The sequence below is a fragment of the Rhipicephalus sanguineus genome, chromosome 10, assembly GCF_013339695.2.
Source record: "Rhipicephalus sanguineus isolate Rsan-2018 chromosome 10, BIME_Rsan_1.4, whole genome shotgun sequence".
Classification (NCBI taxonomy): Eukaryota; Metazoa; Arthropoda; class Arachnida; order Ixodida; family Ixodidae; genus Rhipicephalus; species Rhipicephalus sanguineus.
Window position 1 is genome coordinate 129,215,241 of NC_051185.1, and position 24,571 is coordinate 129,239,811.

The 24,571-nt window shown below is 46.7% G+C and overlaps 2 protein-coding genes across 2 annotated transcripts in view; both read left to right on the forward strand.

Moving 5' to 3' along the window:
* LOC125760311 (uncharacterized) overlaps positions 1-24,571 on the forward strand; it is a 336,735-nt gene that overhangs the window by 221,081 nt on the left and 91,083 nt on the right. The window lies entirely within an intron of this gene.
* LOC119372446 (TBC1 domain family member 25) overlaps positions 1-24,571 on the forward strand; it is a 225,035-nt gene that overhangs the window by 187,138 nt on the left and 13,326 nt on the right. The window contains exon 3 of the mRNA XM_049420250.1: positions 10,045-10,193. Coding sequence (XP_049276207.1) covers positions 10,045-10,193 — 149 coding nt within the window. The remainder of the gene's footprint in view (positions 1-10,044; positions 10,194-24,571) is intronic.

A 24,571-nucleotide genomic window follows, 5' to 3' on the forward strand; every position in this document is an offset into this window, starting at 1 on the left:
CAATCATTGCTAAGCATTCAAGTCCTGTGATAGCGTAATTGATTTCGTGTTTGAGTAGCTTGCGTGAATGGTATGCAATGGGATGCTCTCGACCTTCATCATCCGCTTGCTTCAAGACGGCGCCGATACCTTTGTTGGACGCATCGCAGTGTAGCACGCAAGGTTTAGAGGCGTCGTAGATTTTAAGGATGGGCTCTTCTGTTACGCATTTCTTGAGCTGAGTGAAAGCCAGCTCACAGTCCGAATCCCAGTTCCAGGTGGCGTCTTTGCTGAGCAGGCGTGTCAGTGGGTGAGCAATTTCACTGAATCGGGCGATGTAGCGACGGTAAACATTCACAGTGCCGAGAAAACGCTGTAACTCTTTAGGGCGTGATGGTGTCGGAAATCGTAGGATTGCATCCACGTTGCTTTGTTTCGGAGTGACCGTGCCATTCGATACCCTGTGTCCCAGGTACTCAACGGAGGTTCGGGCGAATTGACATTTCTTCAATTTCAGCTTGACGAATTCGCTTTTGAAAGCTTTTAAAACGGCCTCTAGATGCTTCAGGTGGTCTGTGAACGTGTCGGGATAGACAACAATGTCATCAAAGTAATTCGTGACGTGCGTCAAGCGGTGTTTTGTCAATATGGACTTGACAGCCCGTTCGAAAGTGGCTGGGGCGTTCCGTAGGCCAAAAGGCATGACAAGCCACTCGTAGTGACCGGTACGTGTGACAAATGCCGCTTTCGGAATGTCTTCAGGATATATATATATATATATATATATATATATATACATACACACACACGGACCAAATGACCAAAGAAAAAAGAGAAGAAAAGAAAGAAGCAAAAACCTGAGAGTAAAAGGAAAAGTATATACAACCAAAAATGTGCCCGCTTGGAAAAGAATAACAGGTCAGCACAGTGCCGTCGTACCGCCCCCGCCCTTCGTCGCGCCAGAAACAAAAGTTCTTTGTCGGAAAGGTGCAGCGATGGCATGCGTCGCCGGACCGTGCAATTTCCTCAGCCTCAATAATATCCCTTACCCTTTGATCCTGGCTGCGTGCAAGGACCACAGTGCCTTCAAAGATAGGGCTACACTTGCAATCCCGCACGTGGATGCCAAGGTGTCCTGATACCGTAGTTCGGACGCTGTAGCGCTGCTCACGGAGCCTATCGCTCAGTTATTTTCTTTTTTCTTTGGTCATTTGGTCCGTATATATGTGTGTGTTCCTTTCGAATAAATTTTAGTTGGGGATGTACTTTGAGTTTGCATTAAGTCTATGCTTATAAAAGACATTCCTCGTGATTAATACCCGTGTAAGTTCCGTTTCATTATCTCACTTTTGCTTCGTGAGTAAGCTGTGCTTCATTGAAGTGACATTTCAGCAGGAATATTTTACTGATATGGGCAGCTGCAACAACGCATGCTCAGCATGAAACACATATCACGAAATCAAACAACACACCTTGGAGTTGTTAGGCACAATATTAATTCTAATTAATATTCTGCCTAACAACGAAAAACGAGCCCTTAAAAATAGTCTTCGCGCCTTGGAATTTGTGCTACTTGGAATTTGTGCTACACATGAACATGCACCAAATCAAAGTCTCCGCACGAGAAATGTGCTCTAATTGCAGGGATATAGGCAGCTCTGACATTGTGTTTTATGTAAATAGCTTTTCAAGTTAAGAAGCTGCTGCTACAGTAGTCATCGGCTTGCGCACGTTCAATGTGTATTGTCCTTTCCTCGTCACATGAGAGCCAAAATTGGACGCGTGTTAAGGAGCAAGTTCATAAATTCACAACAATATTAAGTTTTCCTGCCTCAAATGTTTGATATATTGCTTTTATTACCATTCTTCTACATTTCATCCAGTTGATAAGAGAGCAAATAAAACCTATTTATCCTGTATAACAAAGCGGATACTGAGATGGAATTTAAACAGAATCACATTTGCCTGTCTTCCTTCCTGTCATTTTCCTAACGATGTAACTCAACTGAACTATTAATAAGCTTGACTTGACAGTACAAATAAAACAGTGAATTAACTTTTATTATCCTCACCGCTGTATAAGAAGTTACATTTGGCTCAGAGAGCTAAATATACACATTGCTGAATTACGCAGGCCGAATGATGTCAGGAATGAGACGCCGAAGCAGATTTCTTTGTCCCTAATGCTCTACAAAAAGAAAATTTCGCCTTTGCCAGCCACACGGTCACACAGTGTTCAGTTTCATGTTTTCACATATATATTTAATTCGAAACATTTTTTCCGTATTCCGCACCAAAGTTTGTATTATGTTACAAGTGGCCAGACAGTGTACGTATTGTAAAAACATTTTGGTGAAATAAATTCGAACTAGCATCTTGTCCTCTTGGCAACACTTGTCTTTATCATCATTTACACAGTGTTACAGAATGAACCTTAGCGCCACACGCTGCAGAATTAATTCAGCTTGATGTGAGTTGGGTGAACTCTCTTTACTCGGCTTTCACACCTTCATGCTATACAAGTGAATAGTCACCTTCTCCATGCAGCGAAAATTTTCGTCCAGTGTAAGTATGGCCTTGCTTCCAGACAATACTCTGGAACAGTGCTGGTGTTCTCTAGCTCGACATGTATGCTTTTCATCTATGGATACATCTGCCACACAGTGCTCTGTCAGGACTGCACGGCTTAATTCCTGATTAAGAAAGCAGGCGAACTGGCTATGTTTCTTTTCTTGAGGGCGGTCATTAGGTGTGGGGAATCTCAGAAGGTGGTAGCGCTGTACCCGATATATCACCTGCCAGTTCGGTGGGGTAATGTCCAAAGAAACGCTCGTCATGCACAAACGGGTCTAGTGGCTTTGCCTTGTGAAAATCTCACTACGTTTAGGTCTATAAGCAGTATTTAGAAAAGGGCCCTTTTTGAATGGCACTCCCCATCCTGATTTAGCTCATACGTTCAGCACCAGATTCAAGAAGCGAAGTGCACTTCCAGGAAGTGTTACTAAATTTGCCTGTCTTGCACTAACATTTTTCATAACAAATCAGTTCAGAAATAAAAAGATAGTTTTCAAGCGATTATTGCCGCATATGAAAGGGGCGTACCTGTTTCTGTATGCACAACATGTACAGTGCTCATATCGGCCATAGAAGACATCTTTTCTTGCCTTTATCGATGATTCTGAAGACAATCATAGCTGAGCCAGCTACAAAGCCCGCACCACACAGTTAATTGCAGCAAATAAAATCAGAAATCAAACACCGCAGCAGCCTTTTCTAATTCTCATAGCTATATATGTTGCATATGTTGCATGTGATGCGCATATGTTGCATCATGTGATGATCATCTGTATATATTGTGTGTGTTGAATAAAAATTTCAGTTGATAGCCAGCGCTCGTGTCGTCGGTTTTTTCTTCTTTTGTATTCGTGTGTGTGCACTGTTTTATGATGAAGCTTGACCAACTCGCCCATATAGCTACCTTGCTACATATCAGGGCCCTGATCCAGCACCACAAAACACACTGCACGGTTCACTACATCATCATCATCAGCCTGCCTACGCCCATTGCAGGGCAAAGGCTTCTCCCATGTTCCGCCAATCAACCCTGTCCTGTGCTTTCTGCTGCCACGTTATACCTTCAAACTTCTTAATCTAATCTACCCACCTAATTTTCTGTCTCCCCCTCACGCGTTTGCCATCTCTTGGAATCCAGTCAGTTACCCTTAATGACCACCGGTTATCCTGCCGACGTGCTGCGTGCCCGGCCCATATCCATTTCTTCTTGATTTCAACTATGATATCCTTAACACCCGTTTGTTCCCTGACCCACTCTGCTCTCTTCCTGTCTCTTAAGGTTACACCTATCATTTTCCTTTCCATCGCTCGCTGCGTCGTCCTCAATTTAAGTTGAACCTTCTTTGTAATAGGGTACGGATTTGGGCTGGTTGGTGCATGACTTCACGTAGAAAACAGCGCTACGAGACGGGACAAAGAAAGGGCACAAACACGGCGCTGTTTGTGCCCTTTCTTTGTCCCGTCTCGTAGCGCTGTTTTCTACGTGAACTTCTTTGTAAGTCTCCAGGTCCTGCTCCGTAGGTAAGTACCGGTAAGATGCAGCTGTTATATACCTTCCTCACTACATCAATACAACAAATGAGGTCATAAATCAAATAATGAAATAGCTTATGCCACCCTCCGTGTTATACTGGAAGATCGTGGTTGAGTCTTACACAGCACATAACACTGAGTAACGGCAAATAAGATCAGAAACCACAGTGCAAGAAGATTTTCTGATTTTCACAGCTACATATCAAGTCAATCAATCCCGAGCCATCTACGCAACACACAGACGCTGTTCAGTTAACTCCAGAAATTACACTAATGAAGCACACAAACTGCACATCTTGTCTTCATTGCTGCCTGAAGAAGTTGCTGATTCCTTCAGCTGTGAAAACACACATGCTTAAGCTAAATGCAGCACTCCACACAAACTGAAGATGTGGGCACGGACGGTATCGGCGAATGGGTGGCAGCCTTACACATCTTCAAGCAGCTCGATACCGTACAGGTCACTGTCAGAGTCCATGTCGTCTTCACCCAGGTGTATAACAATAGGTTGAACATGTGCACTTTCACCACCGTCTCCCATGAACTTTAATTCGATATCAATCACATGCCAACAGCATTTGTCCAGTGTTCAGCTGTCACTTTGGCATAATCTCTCGGGAGCATCTTAACATCTGCCAGCTTAAATGTGACATTCCTGGCTGCCACACCTCGTTTAATGTGTGCCCACATGAGGTCAATTGGATTGAGCTCATATTATGGAACCGACCCGTTACACTTGTGCCCACTGCCTTGCGCAGGTTGCGCCGAAATGTCTTGGAACATTCGCGATTATTTTAGAATCTTCTGATAAGATTGCTTGCACAATGCGAACAATAGAGTTTATTGCCACCGACGATGACGCTGGAATATTCGGTGCTACATGTATAAATGCCAACTGACTTTACCGCTAATCAGATTACCAATGACCGGTGTCCGCTCTTGCAGTTTTGTACTCTGAGTGTTGCTTATATCTTGAGTCTTTCATTTACTGGGCACAAGTTCGCCCAATAAAGCGTTTCATCTAGCACTGCTTGCGTTTGCTTCTTCACCGTCACCACTGTGTAACATCTGGTGGAGTTGCTGGTTCCTTCATGTTCTGGACGGCTACAAAAAGCGGTTAACCAAGCCCACAACGTGAAGATGAAAACACCAAAACCCTCCCAGATCACCAGGCTAGCCGCAGGCTATAAGGACTCCAACCGGAATGAGGACTCCTACCAGAGAACACAATAACCACTACTATAAGAACAGCAGGCACAATGACAGCAGGTGCGTCACAAGCGACAGTCGTCATGCAGCAGCACAGGGAGCCGCTGACTTTCTGCGGATCATCGTGTGAAGACTCCGAAAGCTGGCAAGAAAAATACAACCGGGTCACCCAATTCAACTACTGTGACTGCGACAAGCAGCTTCGACATGTCTATTTCGCCCTTGAGGATGAAGCCGAAACCTGGTTCGAGAACCAGGAGCCCACGCTAACAACCTGCGACCTCTTCCGCACTGCATTCCTTCGTCGTCCTCAAAGAAAACACCGAAGCCCTGTTGAAGGCGCGTGTACAGCTCCCGAACGAGAACGTCTGAGTGTACGCCAAGGAAATGTCAAGACTTTTTTTGCCATGCCTACGTCAACATGTCTTACAAAATGCCAAGACACGCCTCCGCTCTGCTCCGATGACCAACGTGAGACCATCACAATGATCATGCGGGAGAAGGTGCGAAAATTGATACCGTCATCATAGCTATAAATGGGTGCGATCGCTCACGTCGTACACCAGGACCTCCAAGTTTCTTAAACAGTGCAGCCTGAGCCACAAGCGATTAACTATGCTGCTGCAGTGCACCGTAACGTTTCTCATCTACCCCTGCGTCAGAACATGCTGGGACTTTCAGCAACACAAAAGTAGTGCCCAAAAGTAGTGCCGCTGAGGTAGCAAAGTCCTTCGTAGAGTACATCCTGCTGCGACGTGGCGCACCGGAGGTCCTCATCATCAACAGAAGAACGTCTTTTACAGCCGACCGAACACGAGCCATCCTGCCGTACAGCGAGACAGGTCATCGCAAGACAACCACTTACCACCTGCCGACGAATGGCATGACAGAACGGTTGAATAAAACTATCATCGACACGTTGGCCATGTATGGCGACGTTATAATAAACACAAGAACTGGGATGTTATCCTTCCGTATATAACTTTCGCCTACAACACGGTAGTACAAGAAACAGCAAAGATGGCACCATTCAAGCTGGTATGCGGAAGGAACCCCGCTACGACTTTCGACGCCATGCTGCCAACTGTCACTGACGAAGACAGTCCCGGCGTCGCCGCTTATTTGCAAGGCGCGAAGAAGCTCGACAGCTGCGTGTCAAGAACCAGCAGAGGATCAACAGCCGTCACTACAATCTTCGACGACGCCACATGGGATACCAACCCGGCGACCGTGTGTGGGTCTGGACAGCGATACGTCAACGCAGTCTAGGCGAGAAACTTTTTAGGTGATACTTCGGGCCATCTAAAGTGATTTGACATCCTGGCGTTCTCGACTATGAGGTTGTACAGGCTGCATTGCGAACTCTCAGCAGCGCCGCGCATTGCCTGAAGTCGTTCATGCCATATGCCTTATGCCGTTTTATACGCGCTAGCGAACCTGAGGACTCTCTCTTGCATTCTTTTTGTCCTTTCTTTGTGTATGCATACTGTTTTCGCCTCCATGTCATCTTTTAACCATCGGTACAATGCTTTTTCAGTGGGGGGCAATGCCACACGCGCTTCTTTTCCTATTTTGACAGCAAAGCTCTAGCTCGGTGTAAAGTGCGTGACCGTGCCCGAAATTATCAGGAGTTGCTCGGAGGATTTCATGCGAGACGGACGTGTCGCCCGCGATGCCTCGCTCGCCCGTTCAGGACGCGCTCGTGCCTCTCGCCGTCGGCGTTCCGTGACGGCTGCCTCGACCGCCATGCCGTGCGCCTCTCATCGGCGGTGCCTTCGCCGCCTCGTCAACGGCGTGCATCGTGCCCCTGGCTGAATCGTGGTCCCGTCCGTGAACTCCTGTGACTGGCTCCCCAATCTTTCCTATCCTCTTCTCTCTTCGTCGCCCCTGTCGACTTCCGATCACATGCTTCGCTATTTCTTTCTACTTTTCTTTTATCCCCCCTTACCCCACCCCTATAAGGCACTGCGCCGTGTCGCCTAAAGGCAAACAGAAATTAGGTGCCTTTTTCCTTTCCCTCCCGAACCACCAAGAAGAAAGAAATTATCATCATCATGAAGGGTACGTTAATGCATTAAGCTGGGCTAGTTGGTATTGATTGTATACTTCCATATTGCTAACGAACACGCACAAAGGATGACATAGAAAGGACGACTAGCGGTTGTTCTGTCTCTTTCTATGTCGTCCTTTGTGCGTGTTCGCTAGCAATATGGAAGGGTACGTGCCGCAGAATTTGGGCAGATCCCACTACTTACCGCTGGCGTGGCCTGTAATAACCCTGAGAACGAGTACAAAAAGAGAGAGAGAGACGGAAATAAAGAAATAAAAAAAGTTCTTCACGAGGCGGAATTTGGATGCGCGTGCCCTCGATCCACAGGCGAGCGTCCCAACCACTCGGCTATCCAGGCACGCTAGGAAAGCATAGCATAGCCTTGTATAGTATAGTTTAGCGAGGAGGTGGGAAGGGAAGTGAGCGTGAGGAAAAGGTGAAGGGGGGGGGGGAGATTAAAATTAAAGTGTAGCACTGAAAGAATGAGAGAAATAAATGCAGAAAGAAAAAGAAAGACAAAGAGAACATGAACGAGAGGAAGAAGTAGAGAGAAAGAAAAAAAATAGAAAGAAAGAGAAAGCAAGCATCACGTCATCTAGCGACCAGATACTGCACCACCTGGCCAAGCCGCACATGCACAGTAGCTAAACCACGCCCACTGAAGGAAACATCACGCGCAACATCCGCTCTATAGTGCATAGCCTGGCTGTGTGCTCCCGAGGAGGAAGCCACGCATCTCGAAGCTTGACATGTCGATCAACGGGGAGTACGAGCGGCGACGGGCCCGTACTTCTCTGTGCCAAACTCTGCACGACTTAGTGCAAACCGGCCGCAATTTTTTATGTAACCGGCCCAGTACTTGTTTACCCACTGCCTAGCACATGTTGCGCCAGAATGTCTAAGAAGGTGCCCGATTATTTTAGACTCTTCCAATAAGATTGCGCGCACTACGCGAAGAATAGAGTTTATTCTGGAACTAACATGGCCACCAACTATAACGATGAAATCTTCGGTGCCACATGATGCTGACCCGCCTTACCGCTGATCAGATTTTGGACGACCGTGTCCACTCTCGTAGTTATTATAGTACAGCGAGTGTTTCCTGTACCTTGAGTCTTTCTTTTACTGGCCACAAGTTCGCCACTGACGCGTTTCATCTAGTACCATTTGTGCTTGCTTCTTCGCTCTCACCACTGTGTGACAGTACATATTATTAGAGGCCGGATTTTTAGGCACTAAAAAAGCTCGTTTTAGGCGCCAAAAATAGGCAGGCAAAACAACGTTTTAGGCTTTCAGAATAGTAAATATAGGCACAATAAATTTTGACATAAATGCAAATAATTTGAAACGAAGGCGTACGCGAGCTCTATCTACGAAAGGAAAACAAAAATGTTATTTGCTTAAGATGGCACAAAGGCGTTAAACAGTTGAACATAGCCGTGCAATGTGCTTCGTCCCGCACGGTTTGCAGAACACGGTCTCTCCCGTGTTGTGCACAATGAGTCAAGATTCCACTGTCGAATCAACACACTCCTGGGTGTCTTCTCGGCATGAGTGAGAAGGGCAGAGCACGAGCAGATAGCCAGATCGCTAAAACACCAGAAGGGAGGGATTCCTCCTATTACCTGGGTCGAATCGCGTAGAGCCAATTTCTCCCCTGCCAGTGAATCACTGTCGTAGCCAGAGGGGGGGGGGGGGGGTCAACCCCCCCCCCCCCCGAAATTTTTCAGTTTTGCATGCGTATATGCGTGCAAAACTTTGTTTCACGCATATTTTGTATGCAAGCATGCATACATGCGCACTCACGAACATACATAGAGTATGCTTGAACCCCCCCCCCTCCCTTCCGAAAAAAATATCTGGCTACGCTGATGCAGTGAACACCTTACAACTTAACTTACAAAAACAAAAGCCGCGTGCACATCATATTTTCCTTTCTTTTTTGCTCTTGGGTGATTCCACAAGAGATCGAACATGCCTGTCCGGTCGCAATTTTTGTTTTGCCTGGGTTTTTTATATGTTATGTGGGCACATTCAAAGTGCACGGAACCGAAAATTTTATTTCCAAGAAACGCTCCCAGCGCGCCAAAAATATTTGAAGGTGGCGGCGCGGGCCTCCTGTTTTTGCTCGCTGCAATGTTTTCGGATTTCACGGCCGAATTTAACGCGAACTATAAATGATATGTCGCAATTTTTTTGCTTGTTTTAATACGCATTACTGTGAATTACATCCATGCTTTTTTATGCCGTCCTCAAAAAGAAGAAAATATAAAAAAAATGGCAAACACGGCCGAAATCAAAAATGGGTCCTAAGTTTGAGGCGGCTTGGCGCCTTTGCTATTTCAAACAGAAACTTGAAAACAATCTCAACTATAGAAAAGAGCCTTTGCAAGATTTATACCGAAGATCATTTTCCTATGGGCAGCGCAAAAAAAGAAAAAAATAGTTAAAGAAGCAAGTTTTTTCAAAAAAGTACATTTTCAAAAAATAAAATAAAACCCCGGTCTCAATTTTGACGACAATTTTTTATCGAAGAGCGCTTATGTCAGTGAACACACGGTTGTAATATCATATGATATTCCAACATGTCGCTGTCACGTTCATTGCTTTGCCCTTGTGGCGACGCTATGATTTCTTTTGTATTTGCTCATTCTTTCAGTCGGCAATACGTTGAAGCACTGTCTGGATAATTCTTGCAGGGAGTTCACGGTGAGCTATTTGGCACGTGATGATGAGGGTGGCGACACATACCTTGGCCTGCTCTCTGACTGGGACCTGGACGCCGCCTTTCTGAGCTCCTCCGAGCCTTGCCTCAAACTGCGTGTCGAGCCCAAGCCATACGACAAGAGTGCGTAGCTGTTTGCTTGGGCTCAAAGCATGATGAAATATTTTCACTTTGCACGCATTCACTGACGCAGCTCCGTCAGCATCGCATAGTTGTTTCATTTATAAACAAGTGTTCCTTTCATAAGTGAGCATTAGCGCTACTTAAAAGGGCCCTGCAGCAGTTTTCCTAGTGAGGCTCGAATGGCTTGACTACTAGAATTTATTGCCTCAAAAATCGCCTGTCGCAAAAATTTTTTGAATTGCTCAAATCTTAGCGGAGTTATGCAGATTTGTCGCAGGGACATGAGTGCTTTTCTTTTCTTTCATTCCGACGAGCATGCTGGAGGCTGCACAGGGACACAGGGCCAAAATTTATGTAATGACCTTGAGCATCTTGTCTTTCCTTTTTTCCTCAAGCGTGTTCGCATACTGCCGTCATAATGACGAGCTAAGTTGGTAAGTATTCATGTTAAAGGGACACAAGAGAGAAGTCAAGACCCTGCAAATGCCGACTAACAACCGAAAAGGTGCTCAGTGGTGGAAAAGAAAGAAGGCACGAAAACTTATCTACGCACGCCCATGCAATACGCGAACCTATCAATCTGGACCGCGTGGTGGTCTACGTGAGAGATAACTATTCAGACACTTGATTTCTTCTTTATGCAGGTTAATCGATGGTTGGCTCACGCATGCGCTACCACTATTATCGATATGCCAGGCCTCAACCACTAAACGCATTTCTTCATTCCTGTGCCGGTACAAAATCGTGCATTCATCGAATTTTGGCATGCGCTTACACTCTCGACAATGTAAAGATACATTAGATGGTGAGCCTCCGGTTAGTGATCTCTTATGTTCCGATAATTTCTGGTTAACATAGCGATCCGTTTGCCCTACGTCTGTCATCCCTGTCTAACGAAAGTACACTGCGCGCTCCGCGAAGCCCGCATGATACTTTACAAAAATGGCTGCTCCCTCTGTCATAGGAATCGGTATAACACGAAAGGGAAATGTGTCTTCACATAAGTAGTTGATTGTTGACTGGGCATTGATTTATAAGAGCTTGTAAGAGCTATTGGTGTTTGGCAGCTATAGCACCGTTTGATGTGGATGCACCCACATTGACACCTAGTGGCACGTCTCCATCCCGTGAACTATCGCTCATTAGCATGATTTAACCGTTGTGGTAGCTGAATTGTTAACATTTACCTGGACACAAAATATCGTGAATCCCGCGCTAGGATCGTGTTAACAAGCACATAATAAACACTGGTACTCGATATGCACTCCTTCAAGACGTCCTAACTTGAGAGAAACGGCACAGTATGCGCTCCCGAGTAATGTAACCTGTGCTCATGCATACACTACCACACTGTGCTTCAACAACACGAGACGCATAGGTTCGTAGCTTAGGCCGTGAATGCGCGAAGGCGTTTCACGCCCTACTGGCCTCTATCTCGCTCCACTAAGGCACGAGGTTCACCTGTCGACTTCGTTGCCTTTCTGCGGCGATTATTGCAGCAGTTTTATTAGGCGATGTTGTCGCACTCAAAGTAGTAGGCAGCAGAGAAACACCGTTCGTGCATGTGGAAGCTGCACTACTGCGACAACGAGCCGTCACACGCTAACACAAAGCAAAAAGCAAAGAACGTAACTGCGTAGGGTAACTCCTCGATGCTAGTACGACCAGCCTTCCTTGCTGGCATCGAGATGCCCTAAGTGCGTCGTCGCTGAATTGCTCCCTATCGGCGCTCATTAGCATCATGATGCAGTACTTCACCGTTGTGGCACTGCTCCGCCCCGCCTAGCCCCGCCAACCAAGAGCACTGTGCGAGAGAGAATGTTGAAAGATGCAAGGCGCGTTTGTGGAACCTCGTGCATGTGCGTCGGTTGCGTAGTCGGTATAGCACCATGCACCTATCATCGCGGGATGAAGTCGTGGGTTCGATTTCCAGAGACAGAACATTTTCTTCTAGTTTTTTCTTTGCCGTCTGTTAGTGTGCATTTTACGGACGTCATATCCATGACAAAGTACGTCAGTGAAGTCTTGATGGACCCCGGCATAAAATACTTTCGTGTTAAAATAACACACACTAAGTTAATGGTCTACTTAGTATTGGGAACAAAGAAGTCGCTAGTGAGCTGTTTCAAACAATCCAGCATATTGTCAGTCACTTTCTTTCCAATATGCAAGTTTCTATACCTGAGGACAACTTTCTGTGGCAGCACAGCCAAAGCTGCGTGGCCGGAGGCCCTTCTGTTTGCGGGCGTTTTTTTGTTTTGGATTCGCAATTGAGCGCATCCAGCATGCGCGTTTCCATATAAACATTCATGGCTTGTGATGTTATTTGTGAAATGCGTTATGAAAGATATATATAATTTAAAGGGACACTGAAGCACTTTTCGGAAAAAAAATTGAGGTTTTGGTGTCATGTTGCAGAATTTTCTGCGGCGAGCTTGAAAACCAAGTCGAAAATTTGTGTAAACTAGCGCGAACAACTGCATTTTGACAAAAACTCAGAGCTCGTGCATCGGGCGTCGCCGCGAATCTCTGCGCTTCTATGATTGGTTGAAGCTTCCTGACGTCATTGGGGGTGCCGCCGAGGCTGCTGACTGCACATAGTGGCAGGCGATAGCGTGTAGTCAGTGTTTTTTTCGTTTGAAATAAGTGCATAGTTGTTAATACGGTGATCTGTGGCTGTCGCAATGAGCTCGATAAAGTACATCCGTATTTGTTCGAGCCAGTCGCGCATGTATGCAAGCGATGACTGAACGTGCTGCCATCGCCGATGATACGGCACAGGAAAGCGCACCCCAAACCGGAGCCTTCACCCGTGATAACCACAGGTTGAAAATATTTGAATTCATGACTAATCACCAATTTATTGTTATCAGAACTCTTACACAGGCAGCGATCACGGTCGAGCCCAATCTGGATCGCTGATTTTCATCAGGTGACGCTACGTGGATACTTCGGATAGTGCTTTTGTTTGATCCGGTGACATTAGATCGTGACCGAATGTCTCGGTAGTGATGACAGTCTGTATCAATGAAAGACTGCTGTACGAGTAGCAGCGGTAACTCTCGAGCTTGATCGAAAAATACGATCGAAGTCGGGCTCAAATGAAATTGCTCGCGTGATATATCGTTTTGGCTAGCCACTTTGTTTGTCGACAAAGTCCGGCTCAGTTCTTTGCCACCCATGCACCCGGAGCCACATAACCCATACAATACAGCGTTTTCATGGTGTTTCGATGGCGGGTGCGCTCGTTGCCGCTACTCTTGGCAGCCCTGTATCTGGCTGTGCACCGCATGTCTGTCAGAAATCAACACCCTCTAGACTAGCTTGCAGAAATACCCTGCAAAGTGATGCATAGTGCCACGAATCACCATTTTGCGATACAGGGACACGCTGATTAATGGGCTGCACTTTCCCTTGCCGAGCCGTGCTACCGCGAAGGAGTACCTAATGTTGACTAGCCAGACCGTACATACAAACCGTTTTTAAGCCCCATTCATTACACATTGGGACGTGTGTTCGCGAAGCCCTAAGACCTCGCATCTGCGAACGATCAGAGGGCATTCCGCATTTAACTTCGCCTACGAAGTACAATGTGGAAATGGCAACGCAACTTACATCTGTCAAACGGGCAGGAGAACGTCAACGCGGCTTAAGAGCACAAAGGGGATGCTGCTAAAGCCACCCAGCAGCGCATTCCAAGATGGAGCTTGTTGAACACTGCTGGATGACAGGGCTGGCTGATGAATGAAGGTGGGGGAAAAGAAAATCCTTGGAATCGTGGTTCATCCGTGGCGACGCATGGGCTTGCAACAGCAACCGCGGCCTGCTACTAGACTCTCAATAGAGTTTTTACAGCGAAAGCTGTTATGATATCATTTCACCGGCCATTTTTAGCGCCGTAGTTGTCCGCCGCCGCCGCCGGCGGCGTCCGTAACCAGTATCGCTCGAAATAAGAAAAAAAACGAAATAAGAAAAAAAATTCCAGGATGGAACGAGGTTCGAACCTGGGCCCTCTGCGTGGGAGCCCAGTATTCAACCTCTGAGCCATGCCGGTGCTTGAAACTGCTTTGCAAAAAGGTCCTATACACGCTTCATGTTGGGAAGAAACCACATTAGCATATGCAATATAGCATGGTAGAAGAGTAAAATAAGCACCAAGCGTCGCACAACGCGAGTTCTGTAACCAGGCGTCACACAATGCGACTTGCGCAACGAGTAGGTTGTTGAATGCTTCCAACCCATTACAAAGGACTCTGCGATAATTCATCGTCATCAAGCACAGCATCAACAAAGTGCGCATAATGACTTACATGCGTATAGCAGGTACCAACGCTCTCCGTAGAATGACGAAAAATGGCACAGTGCCTGCTGCCCTACTTCTCAAAAATTACAATGATTTATACCGTAGTGGGTTCCTCGCAAGTGCACTTGTATTGGTTGCCAAGGAAGCCCATAAGCGCATGATCCACTTCCTCGGGGTCTCAGTGAAATTACACTGATTTATAGCGTAGTGGGTTCCTCGCGAGTGCACCTGTATTGGTTGCCAAGGAAGCCCATAAGCGCATGATCCATTTCCTCGGGGTCTCAGTAAAGTTCTTCTTTCAGGTTCTCATTTAAATGTTTTATTATGCTTGAGAAAAGTACATGTTCCAGCACTTTGCAAACCGTACCGACTAACGACACAGGACGGTAGTTTAAAGCGAAATTACGCTGTCCAGATTTGTGAATTGTGTCACGTGGTCGTGATGTCGACGAAGGCAGCAGTCAGCACGTCCGAGATGAAACTCTTTATTTTGCCGAACTTGTGTCCGGGAAACAAAGTCAAACTACAGCAATACACTGATAGCGGCGAACAGAGCGTCGATCAACTGACAAGTGTTCAAGTGCGTCGGCTTTTATGCAGGCGCTATCGAACTTTCCAGCGATATCGCTGGTTGTTGCGCAATCTCTAGAATAAGCTCGAGTGTTTGCGTCTTGCGCGCAATCTTAACAAAATGATCTACAATAATCGTGAAGCTTCTCGAACAATGAGGCGCGGTTTGGGCTGAGCGTTGCTGACAGCCTTTGTGGGCGAAAACCGAATACAGCAAAAGTGATAAGAAACGCACGTGGCAATGCCCCCCTCTGAAAAAGCATCTTCCCGATGCTTAAAAACAGAACATGAATGCATGAAATACTAAAGAAAATTAATAAAGCAAGCAAACATTAGCGCACCACATGCATGACCTCGGGTTGAGCTCGGCGCCTCTGAGAGTTCGTGATGCCGTCGGGGACAACCTCGTAGTCGAGTGCGCCGAGACGTCGAAGTACCTGTACGGTGTGAAGTATCGTCGAAGAAGCGTCTCGCTCAGTCCGCGTCGTCGTATTGGCGTCCAGACGCAGACACGGTCGCCGGGCTGGTACTCCGCGAAGCGTCGTCGAAGATTGTAGAGACGGCTGTCGGTGTGCTGCTGGGTCTTGATGCGCAGGCGGGCGAGCTGTCGAGCTTCTTCGGCACGTTGTAAGTAAGTGGTGGCGTCGAGATTTTCTTCGTCGGTGACGTTGGGTATAGCATGACGTCGAGCGTCGTCGCCGGGCTCCTTCCGTAGACCAACTTGTACGGCGTCATCTGCGTCGTTTCTTGGACGGTCGTGCTGTAAGCGAAGGTCACGTACAGAAGGACGGCGTCCCACGTCTTGTGCTCAACGTCGACGTACATGGCCAGCATGTCGGCGATGGTCTTATTTAGACGCTCGGTGAGGCCATTGGTCTGCGGGTGGTAGGCGGTGGTGCGGTGGTGGCTCGTCTCGCTATATTTGAAGATCGCTTGAGTTAGGTCCGCAGTAAAGGCGGTACCTCTGTCTGTGATGAGGACCTCTGGGGCGCCATGACGCAAGACGATGTTCTCCACGAAGAACTTGGCTACCTCGGCGGAACTTGGCTACCTTGGCCTTTGGGCAAGGCCTTTGTCTCGGCGTAGCGGGTGAGCTAGTCAGTTGCTACGACGATCCACTTGTTGCCGGAAGTCGACGTCGGGAACGGCCCCAGGAGGTCCATCCCGATTTGCTGGAACGGCCGGTGAGGTGGTTCGATTGGCTGTAGAAGTCCCGCTGGCCTAGTCGGCGGTGTCTTCCGTCGCTGGCAATCTCGGCAAGTCTTAACGTAGTGGGCGACGTAGGCAGGAAGGCGTGGCCAGTAGTATTTTTCCTGTATCCTCGCGAGCGTGCGGGAAAAGCCGAGGTGGCCAGCCGTCGGGTTGTCGCGTGCAGGGCCTGCAGAACTTCTGGTCGCAGTGCCGAAGGTACAACGATAAGGTAGTTGGCCCGGGCCGGAGAGAGGTTCTTCTTTACGAGGGCGTCGTTTTTCAAGAAAAATGACGCCAATCCCCGCCTGAATACTTTCGGAACAACGGCGGTCGTGCCCTTGAGGTATTCCACAATCCACAAGGAATCTGAGTTCCGGGTTGGCTTGCTGTTGTTCAGCGAAGTTGTCAGCACTTATAGTTCCCAAGAAGCAGTCATCATCGTGGTCGTCCTGCGGCGGTGTGTCGACGAAGGCAGTAGTCAGCACGTCCGAGATGAAACTCTTTGTTTGGCCGAACTTGTGGCCGGGAAACTGAAAGTCAAACTACAGCAATACACTGATAGCGGCGAACAGAGCGTCGACCATCGATCAACTGACAAGCGGTCAAGCGCGTCGGCTTTTAGGCTGGCGCTATCGAACTTTCCAGTGATATCACTGGTTGCGCAATCTCTAGAATAAGCTCGAGTGTTCACGTCTTGCGCGATCTTAACAAAATGATCTACAATAATCGTGGAGCTTCTCGAACAATGAGGCGCGGTTTGCGCTGAGCGTTGCTGACAGCCTTTGTGGGCGAAAACCGAATGCAGCAAAAGTGATAATAAGAAACGCACGTGGCAATTGGTACAATACTCGACTTTTTCCGATCAGCAGGTACACGACCCTCCCCTACCGATTCAGTGAAAAGTAGGCATAAATATTTAGGAACTGAGTGCGCACCTAATCTCCATAAAACATTCGGTATGTCGTCTCATTTTTTTTAGAAAGGCTTCGATTCTATGTAAACTAAACTCAACCTTTCCCATACAAACACCAAAGTTTCCTGGGAACCTTAGTGAGCGTGTGCACATGACTAGAAAGTGCCGATCTTAAAAAAGAGATGAAGCATTGAGCTTTCATCAATTTCATCATTGAGCTGTTGTCATCAATAGTTAGTATTGTTAGATCGTTTTCTGATGATCTAATACTGACTTGCCACAATTTTTTGGGGCGATCTTTTATGCTCAATTCTAGTGTTTCAAAGTGATTGGCCTTTTTTGTGGTGTCATTCATTTTAGCCATAAGTATTTGCAATTTTTCTTTTGCCTCTCTGTCCGGGTATTGTATGCATTCTGTTGCTTGCGAGTTAATCTTTGCACATCTCTTGTAAACCAGGGTTTACTTTTGCTGTGTCGCGATGTCATCAGTACGTGTTGCTAACGTAATTCAAACAGCTTATATTTAAATTTCTCCCACATATCATCTGCATCTGGTGTATCTGAAAGCGTCCCGAAAATGTCGTAGTAACGGTCAAGTGCTTCTCTTATCCCTTCACTATTCGCCTTCTTATAGCTATATATTTGTCTTGCTCCGTCATCAGTATCCTTAACATGATGCAAGTTCAGCTCTCAAAGCACAGCGCTAAGATCGCTTATACCGGGTAACACTAACGTATGCTGGTCCTCATAAGGTAAATCAATAAGTAATAAATCAAGCACATGATTTCCTCTTGTAGGATGCATTACAAGTTGGTTAAGCAAGAAACAGCTACACATCCTCAACATTTATTTACTTCAGCCACTAATAATGTGAGAATCAGTATGTCCTTGATGCCATTATGTCCTTGATACGTGATCATCATAAACTGCCTCAATTTCCTCATTCAAGTCATTCATCCCTTTAACCTGACTGCTCGGCAGTCTATAAAAGGAACAAGTTGACACAGCCTTTCCATTTTGCAAATGTAATTTCACCCTAAACTGATTCGATTGTTGTGTTTCTATTTTTAACATTTTGGAATACATGTCCCATTTCACTGATATCCTCTGCAGTGTCTATCTCTATCTCTCCGATAAGCCTTATAACCTACGGGAAAGATATCACTGTCAGTAATTTCGCTGTTCAACCATGATTTGAGTTCAAGTACAACAGAAGGATTAGTCATAATAATAAGACTAGCGAACTCATCCACCTTATTTGTAATGCTTCTAGTAGAACTTTCAGCTTGGTACTGCTTCTTCACTGTCAGCCTGATGGTTTCACCGAACCCGATGCTTCGTCATAAACGAACTTTTTGTTGTTAAAGATCAAAGAATCATACCATAGGCTAACTTTATCACCTTCTTTGTGGTGCTCTTTGGCGTAGTTGCATAACTTCTTTCTTTTCATACGCACAGCCTTCAAGAAGTCTTACGAGATGCTAATGTTTGTGCCCTTGAATTTTCTTGCCTTAAGTAGAACACTTTGTTTTTCTTTGTAGCAGGCAAATTTAACTATTAGTGGCCGTTTTTTGTTTCGGCTAAACTTTCCTAGTCGGTGTGCCTTCTCAGTACTAACGTATTTTATACCCATGTGAAGTTCGCACAGTTTTGTCACTCTGCCTTCAGATTTAGTTGCCCTGTCATGTTCATCATTATCTTCGATGCCGTAGAGGAACAGATTGTTACGTTGGCTCCTGTTTTCAATATCATCAACCTTAGCAATCAGAGCGTCATTCCCGGCTCCATTCCTATCTGACAGTCTGCCCAGGGTTCGTTGTCCTGTATGTCGCAGTAGCCAAAATCGGTGAGTATACATGTTCCATTTGCAGCTTGACCATCAAATCGGTTTTGCCGGAACGATCACAAGTTGAAGCTGCGCAGTCACCGTCAATTTCGACGATGTGACGGAGCTGTCGAGGGTCACTTTCCACGCACACCTGCAGCATAAACAGAGCCATAAAAAAGCCAGTTCCACGCCCATGCAGAGACACCTCACATCGGACAAAACCTGTGCAAAAAATTGCCTTCTATCGTATACAAGTTAACAGATGTGTCGCTTACGCAGTCATCTGCCTTCTCTTTGTTGAAAAAAGTCACAGTTTCGCCTCCAGGGCGAAGCAATGAATGCGATAGCAAGAAAAGCAGCCCGTGATGGACGCGCTGCAACACTGCAGAAAGATCTGCCCCGGCAGCATCTACCGCGCGAGCAGACAGCGGAAGGGCAAGGTTCTCCCTGCGCAAATATTAGAAGGGAGCGAGCTGGCCGACGACTTTTAAATGCGCCCGTTGTGCTCCTCGCACCATCTCGCTGGTAATGAAGATACGCTTATAAGCGCCTGCCGTCTCTGAGTCCTGCCAGCAGTAAAGAGTGTGTATATAACGCTCACCATTAGCTACCTGAAGGATCTGTGCTTTGTGGCGTAGTGGTTAGCGCCACGCGCTGTGGAGCGAGCAGTTGCTGGTTCGATTCCGTGCTTCGGAAGCATATTTCTGAATTATTTTTCTTTGGGACTTTTATATATGTATATAAAGAGCTTTATATTTCAAGAGCTTTTATATACATACTTATACATATACGGCGCATGACGGCGGCGACGGCAAAAACCAGCCAAGACTGTCCATATAATTGCTATCGCAATAAAAAAACTTCTAAAAGTTGACGCCCTACTCTGGTCTTGCTCCTTCCTAGTATCCTAATTTTCTTGAGCAAAGGTTCGCATCCTATGCATGTACTGCAATGAGCTCCATCTCTACTTCGAATTGACAAGGCATGCTCGCCAGTGCGCTCATTCACGCCGCGCCCTGTTTGTCCCACTTAAAATCTTCCACCATAGGCTTGCACACGAGGGGGGCGACCGCCCCCCAATTCACCTAAAGTCTGCCCCCTACTTTTACTCAGTCAGACCGTCATTGTTTTACAGGCAGGGTTATGGCCACGCGGGCTTTTGACAATAACGACGGCCGAGGATACCTGATGTTGCATTCCAAGAGCTGTTTCCTTCTCCCGGAAAGCTAAGACAGGCCATTATGAGAAGCACCACATCGCTTCATTTTTATTTTTTCATTCATTGTTAAAGGGGCCCTGCAACATATTTAAGCATGGTCAGAAAACGCTTCTGATCAGAAGTCTGGGCTCCTGAGAACACATAAGCAGAGCACGCGGCCTGGAAATAACAACTAATTCTCAAAGTCAGCCAAAAATCACTCCCTTTTCTCTCTACTAACGATGCCATATACTTAGATAACTGCGCCATATACCCAAATTCACGCTCATTGGCCAATTTGAGCATTGTTGGCTGCATAGTTATTGCACCTGCCGTGGGAGGCCGCCCCGTTCCTGCGCTCGCGATCTTGCTGAAGGTTAGCCACCCGTTCAAAGAAAAAAAATTCGGCAGATCCCATGTACCGTGGGAGTCGATGTTATGCGAAGCGTGCGGCGGGAAGGTGAATGTGGCGTAATTCTTTTTACTTGGTGAAACCTTACAAAATGAAGCTCATGACTTGCATAAATTTTATACGCCCACATATATGTTGAACAGCCGCATATGTGTTATATAACTAGTTGTTTACAGTTGAGTAACGCTGCCAACGGCAACGTGGGTATTACCAACACCAGAAGCGGTAAGCTGATATGTAATGCTTATACTTGTCCCTCATGATGGAGAACGCACGCAAGTTTTATGAACCCGTGTACATGCGTGGAAGAAGTTCTTGACAGTTCTTGAACAAGGTCACCATCACCGTGGTCAGTGAGCACCAGCAGCTGGTCATGACTTGTTATTGGATTCGGTCGTTATCACGGTGACGTGGGGCCCATGTGTAGCGAAGTATGAGGTATAGTACAGCTGTTGGAAATCGTGGATACCTCGGTCATTTCGTCAACAAATTGTTTGGCGACAGAACCGGCGACATGTCGGAACCTGAAGTCACCGTTCGGCCAGGGGCGTAGCTAGAAATTTTTTTCGGGGGGGGGGGTTCAACCATACTTTATGTATGTTCGTGCGTGCGTTTGCGTGTGCTCGTGTATATATCCGCAAGCAAAACTGAAAAATTTCGGGGGGGGGGGGTTTGAAACCCCCCGACCTCCCCCCTGGCTACGCCCCTGCCGTTCGCGTTGGCGAAGTATACGCCGTCGAGGTTGTTAGGCCTGGATAGTGCTAGGTAGACCAACATCAATGGATGGCGGTTGTCGTATTCCTAGACTATGTGGGCCTGTGGGGCCTACGTAGCCTTGTCTACAAAGCGGCTGTCAGTCACTCTGGCATCATCCTTGGTCAGCACGAGGCCATCGCCCAGCCTCGTAAGAAATGAAGATGACACTGCGTCGTTCTGGCGGACTAAGTGCACTTCATGGTGCGATGATGTGATTATCATACGTGACTTTCGTTGATGTATTCCTCCGTGGTCGAGAAATGCTTCACTATAGCTTGTTGAATCATAGCACTACAAATGTAACGTTTATTAGGCTGCTATAAAAGCGGAGCCAACACTTGAACCACAGACGTTAATCTGGTATGACGCCTGTATTGTAGGATTACGCATCTTAGGAGTATCATGTAGTGTTTATTGCTTGCTTGCAAACTTAGATAGCCAGCATCACAAGCACAATTGACGTTGCACCAACATTACGTCTGCGTAGGCTGTTTTTCCAAACCAGTTTATACACCTGGCGTGGCTTTGTGCTAGAATACCTGATTGCCACGCAGAATGCTTGGGTTCGATTCCTGCTGGGATCGCAATTTTCATTCTTTACATTCGTCGGGTCAACGCTGCCGATGTCGGTTTTTCCTAACGCTCTCGTATTTAGGTTACCAATGTCTGTTCTCGCCGTTCCTGGGTAGATATAAACAGTCAATCACCTGTGGCGCATACCCGTACGCCGCGGCCCGTGGTAAACGGGTATGTGCCACACGTGTCTGGAGGAAAGGGTTTGACGACGTGCGCGACAGGATTTTCGAGTTATACATGTCATGACCCGACAGTCATATTCGTCAAATCATCTTACCCTCCCATGCCAATTTTGGTCAACACCAAGTTAAGGAGGCGATCGTGAGAGCACCCAGACGTAGGCGGCTAGATAGACAGACAGACAGACAGACAGACAGACAGACAGACGACAGACAGACAGACAGACAGACAGACAGACAGACAGACAGACAGACAGACAAGACAGACAAGACAGACAGACAGACAGATAGATAGAAACGCTCAAAGTGCCAAAGGTTCGCTAAGAAATGCTTCGCATTTAAAAGAAGAAATGCTCAAGGTCATGACGTGCACGTGACACGACTTCTTTCCCCCGTGCCATCTCTCCCTGCTTAGCGCGTTCGTCGGGACGAGAGAAGAGAGAAAGCAATCACAGTGTGCGACAAATCTCTAACTCCGCTCGAACTTTTGTGGCGGTCAATTCATGAGGCAATAAACTCCTTTAGTGAAGCTATTCGATGGGTACTTGGATAAGTGTTGCAGGGCCCCTTTAATAAGCATGTTGTCCTTTGGACTCGACCAACGGGGAGGGGGGTGCGCTGAGATAGAGCTTTGCCCCCGCCTGATGGGGAAACCTGCGCTTGCCTATGTCTTCGACATTTGAGCGGTATTTCATACACCACTTTCGCGGCACATTTCACGAAACATTTGGCATGCTTGATTCTGCAACCGCTGCATAGGGTTTTCCTTCCGCTAATCCTAGGGCATAATCCAGCAAGGATTCGTGGTGCCGAGAAAACGACATGGACGCCATGCCTTTTGGCCACTTTTTTTATGTTATGGGTGACCTTGTGCTTGTATGGCAGAAGGTCACCAGTTAGCAGGCCTCAAGCAGCCTGCTAACTTGATTACTGAAACTGTCAGGCATTGCATGGGGACACGATTTAGTTAGAGAAGAATGAAGGCACAGACTTGCAATTGCTCTTTTTGCTATGTTTGAGCGTGCAGAATCAAATGGCATAGGCCCTTCCTGTGCTCGCAAGGCATATTTTCAGCAAATGTGCCGCCTTCGGATCTGTAAGGTAATAACTAAAAATTGCAACGAACCGTTCGTAGGAATCTCTTGTGTAAACTTCAAACATTTCCCATGAAGCCTGAAAAGACTGATTGAATCTGCACGAGTCATGGCACTTTGTCGTAAAAGTATTGAAATATCATCGACGTATCTGAAGGTCTTGAGTACCCCTTGGTTAGAAAATGCAAGCGTTAGTGTGCACTCAATTGCAGCTAAAAATATGTCACAAAGTACCGAGGCAATGCGAGAGCCTATACAAATGCCTTGGCGTTGAATGTAGAACTAAGAAGTCATCATGAAAACAGATAAAGGTGGCTTTTAAATAAAACTTTAGCAAGGACGTGAGGCTGTCCACCGACACCCCGGCAGTGTTCTGAAACCCAATTGCACCATTACTGTCAAAGCAGTCTCTGACAGCTACAAAAGGCTCGCCATCAGGCACCGAATAAACAAGTCTTCCTCATCAATTGAAAAGGCATAGCCTACGTGTGCCCTGGAATTCAAGAAACTCGCTAGTTCACCAGAGTTCTTTGTGGCAAATGGATCATCGACATGCAGGGCATTCAAGTGTTTCTGCAGAAACTGAATAATTATGCACTACCTGGACCCCTTCTCGCTGACAATTGTTCTAAAAGGAACCGAGTCCTTACGAATCTTTGCAGTGAAGAAAACAGTAAGTGCCTTTTTTTCTAAACCCTGTAATTGAACTTGCAAGCTTACTCAGTTCTAAGTCCTTGCACATTGCGGCGACTGCTTTTTACTCTTGTCGCACTGTGTGTTACATGCACAAAATTTTTGGCCATGGCTTTATCGGTCCTCTTGTTCAAGTCTTCTTTTCAGCCTCGATCAACCGCAGATTGTTCTGCTTGAAGAGCGTAATGATGCTCCAAGTTGGATCTTTGGCGTTCTTGGTGGGCTTTGGGTTTACAGTTTTGTTGAGGGCTTCTACGCCTTCTAGAAGGCATCTTTCTCGTTCCTCTTGGTCAACCTTTGCTTGAGATGCCGAGGTTAATCGCTGGTGGGTTGTGCGCTGGAACTGAAGGTTCGTAACTGTATTGCGGTCCTTTGCTAATTATGCAGGCAACTTCTTCAGGCAGTGCCACATCTCCCGGGACTACAAAGCCTCTTGGTTCATTGTTGTGCTCTTTCTGCCTACTTCGCTTTTTCTTGTGTTTGTACGTTCTTTGCATAACGCATCCTACAATAAGACATGCACCAACTCGCCCAGCAAGAAGTTCTTCTATGAAAGCAACACAAGTGTTTCATGAAATGTACTTTAAAAGAGCTTGTTGTTGGGCTAGAGGGTAGTTCATTTTGTGACCAAGTTAATTGAGCACAGAAATGGTACATTCACACAC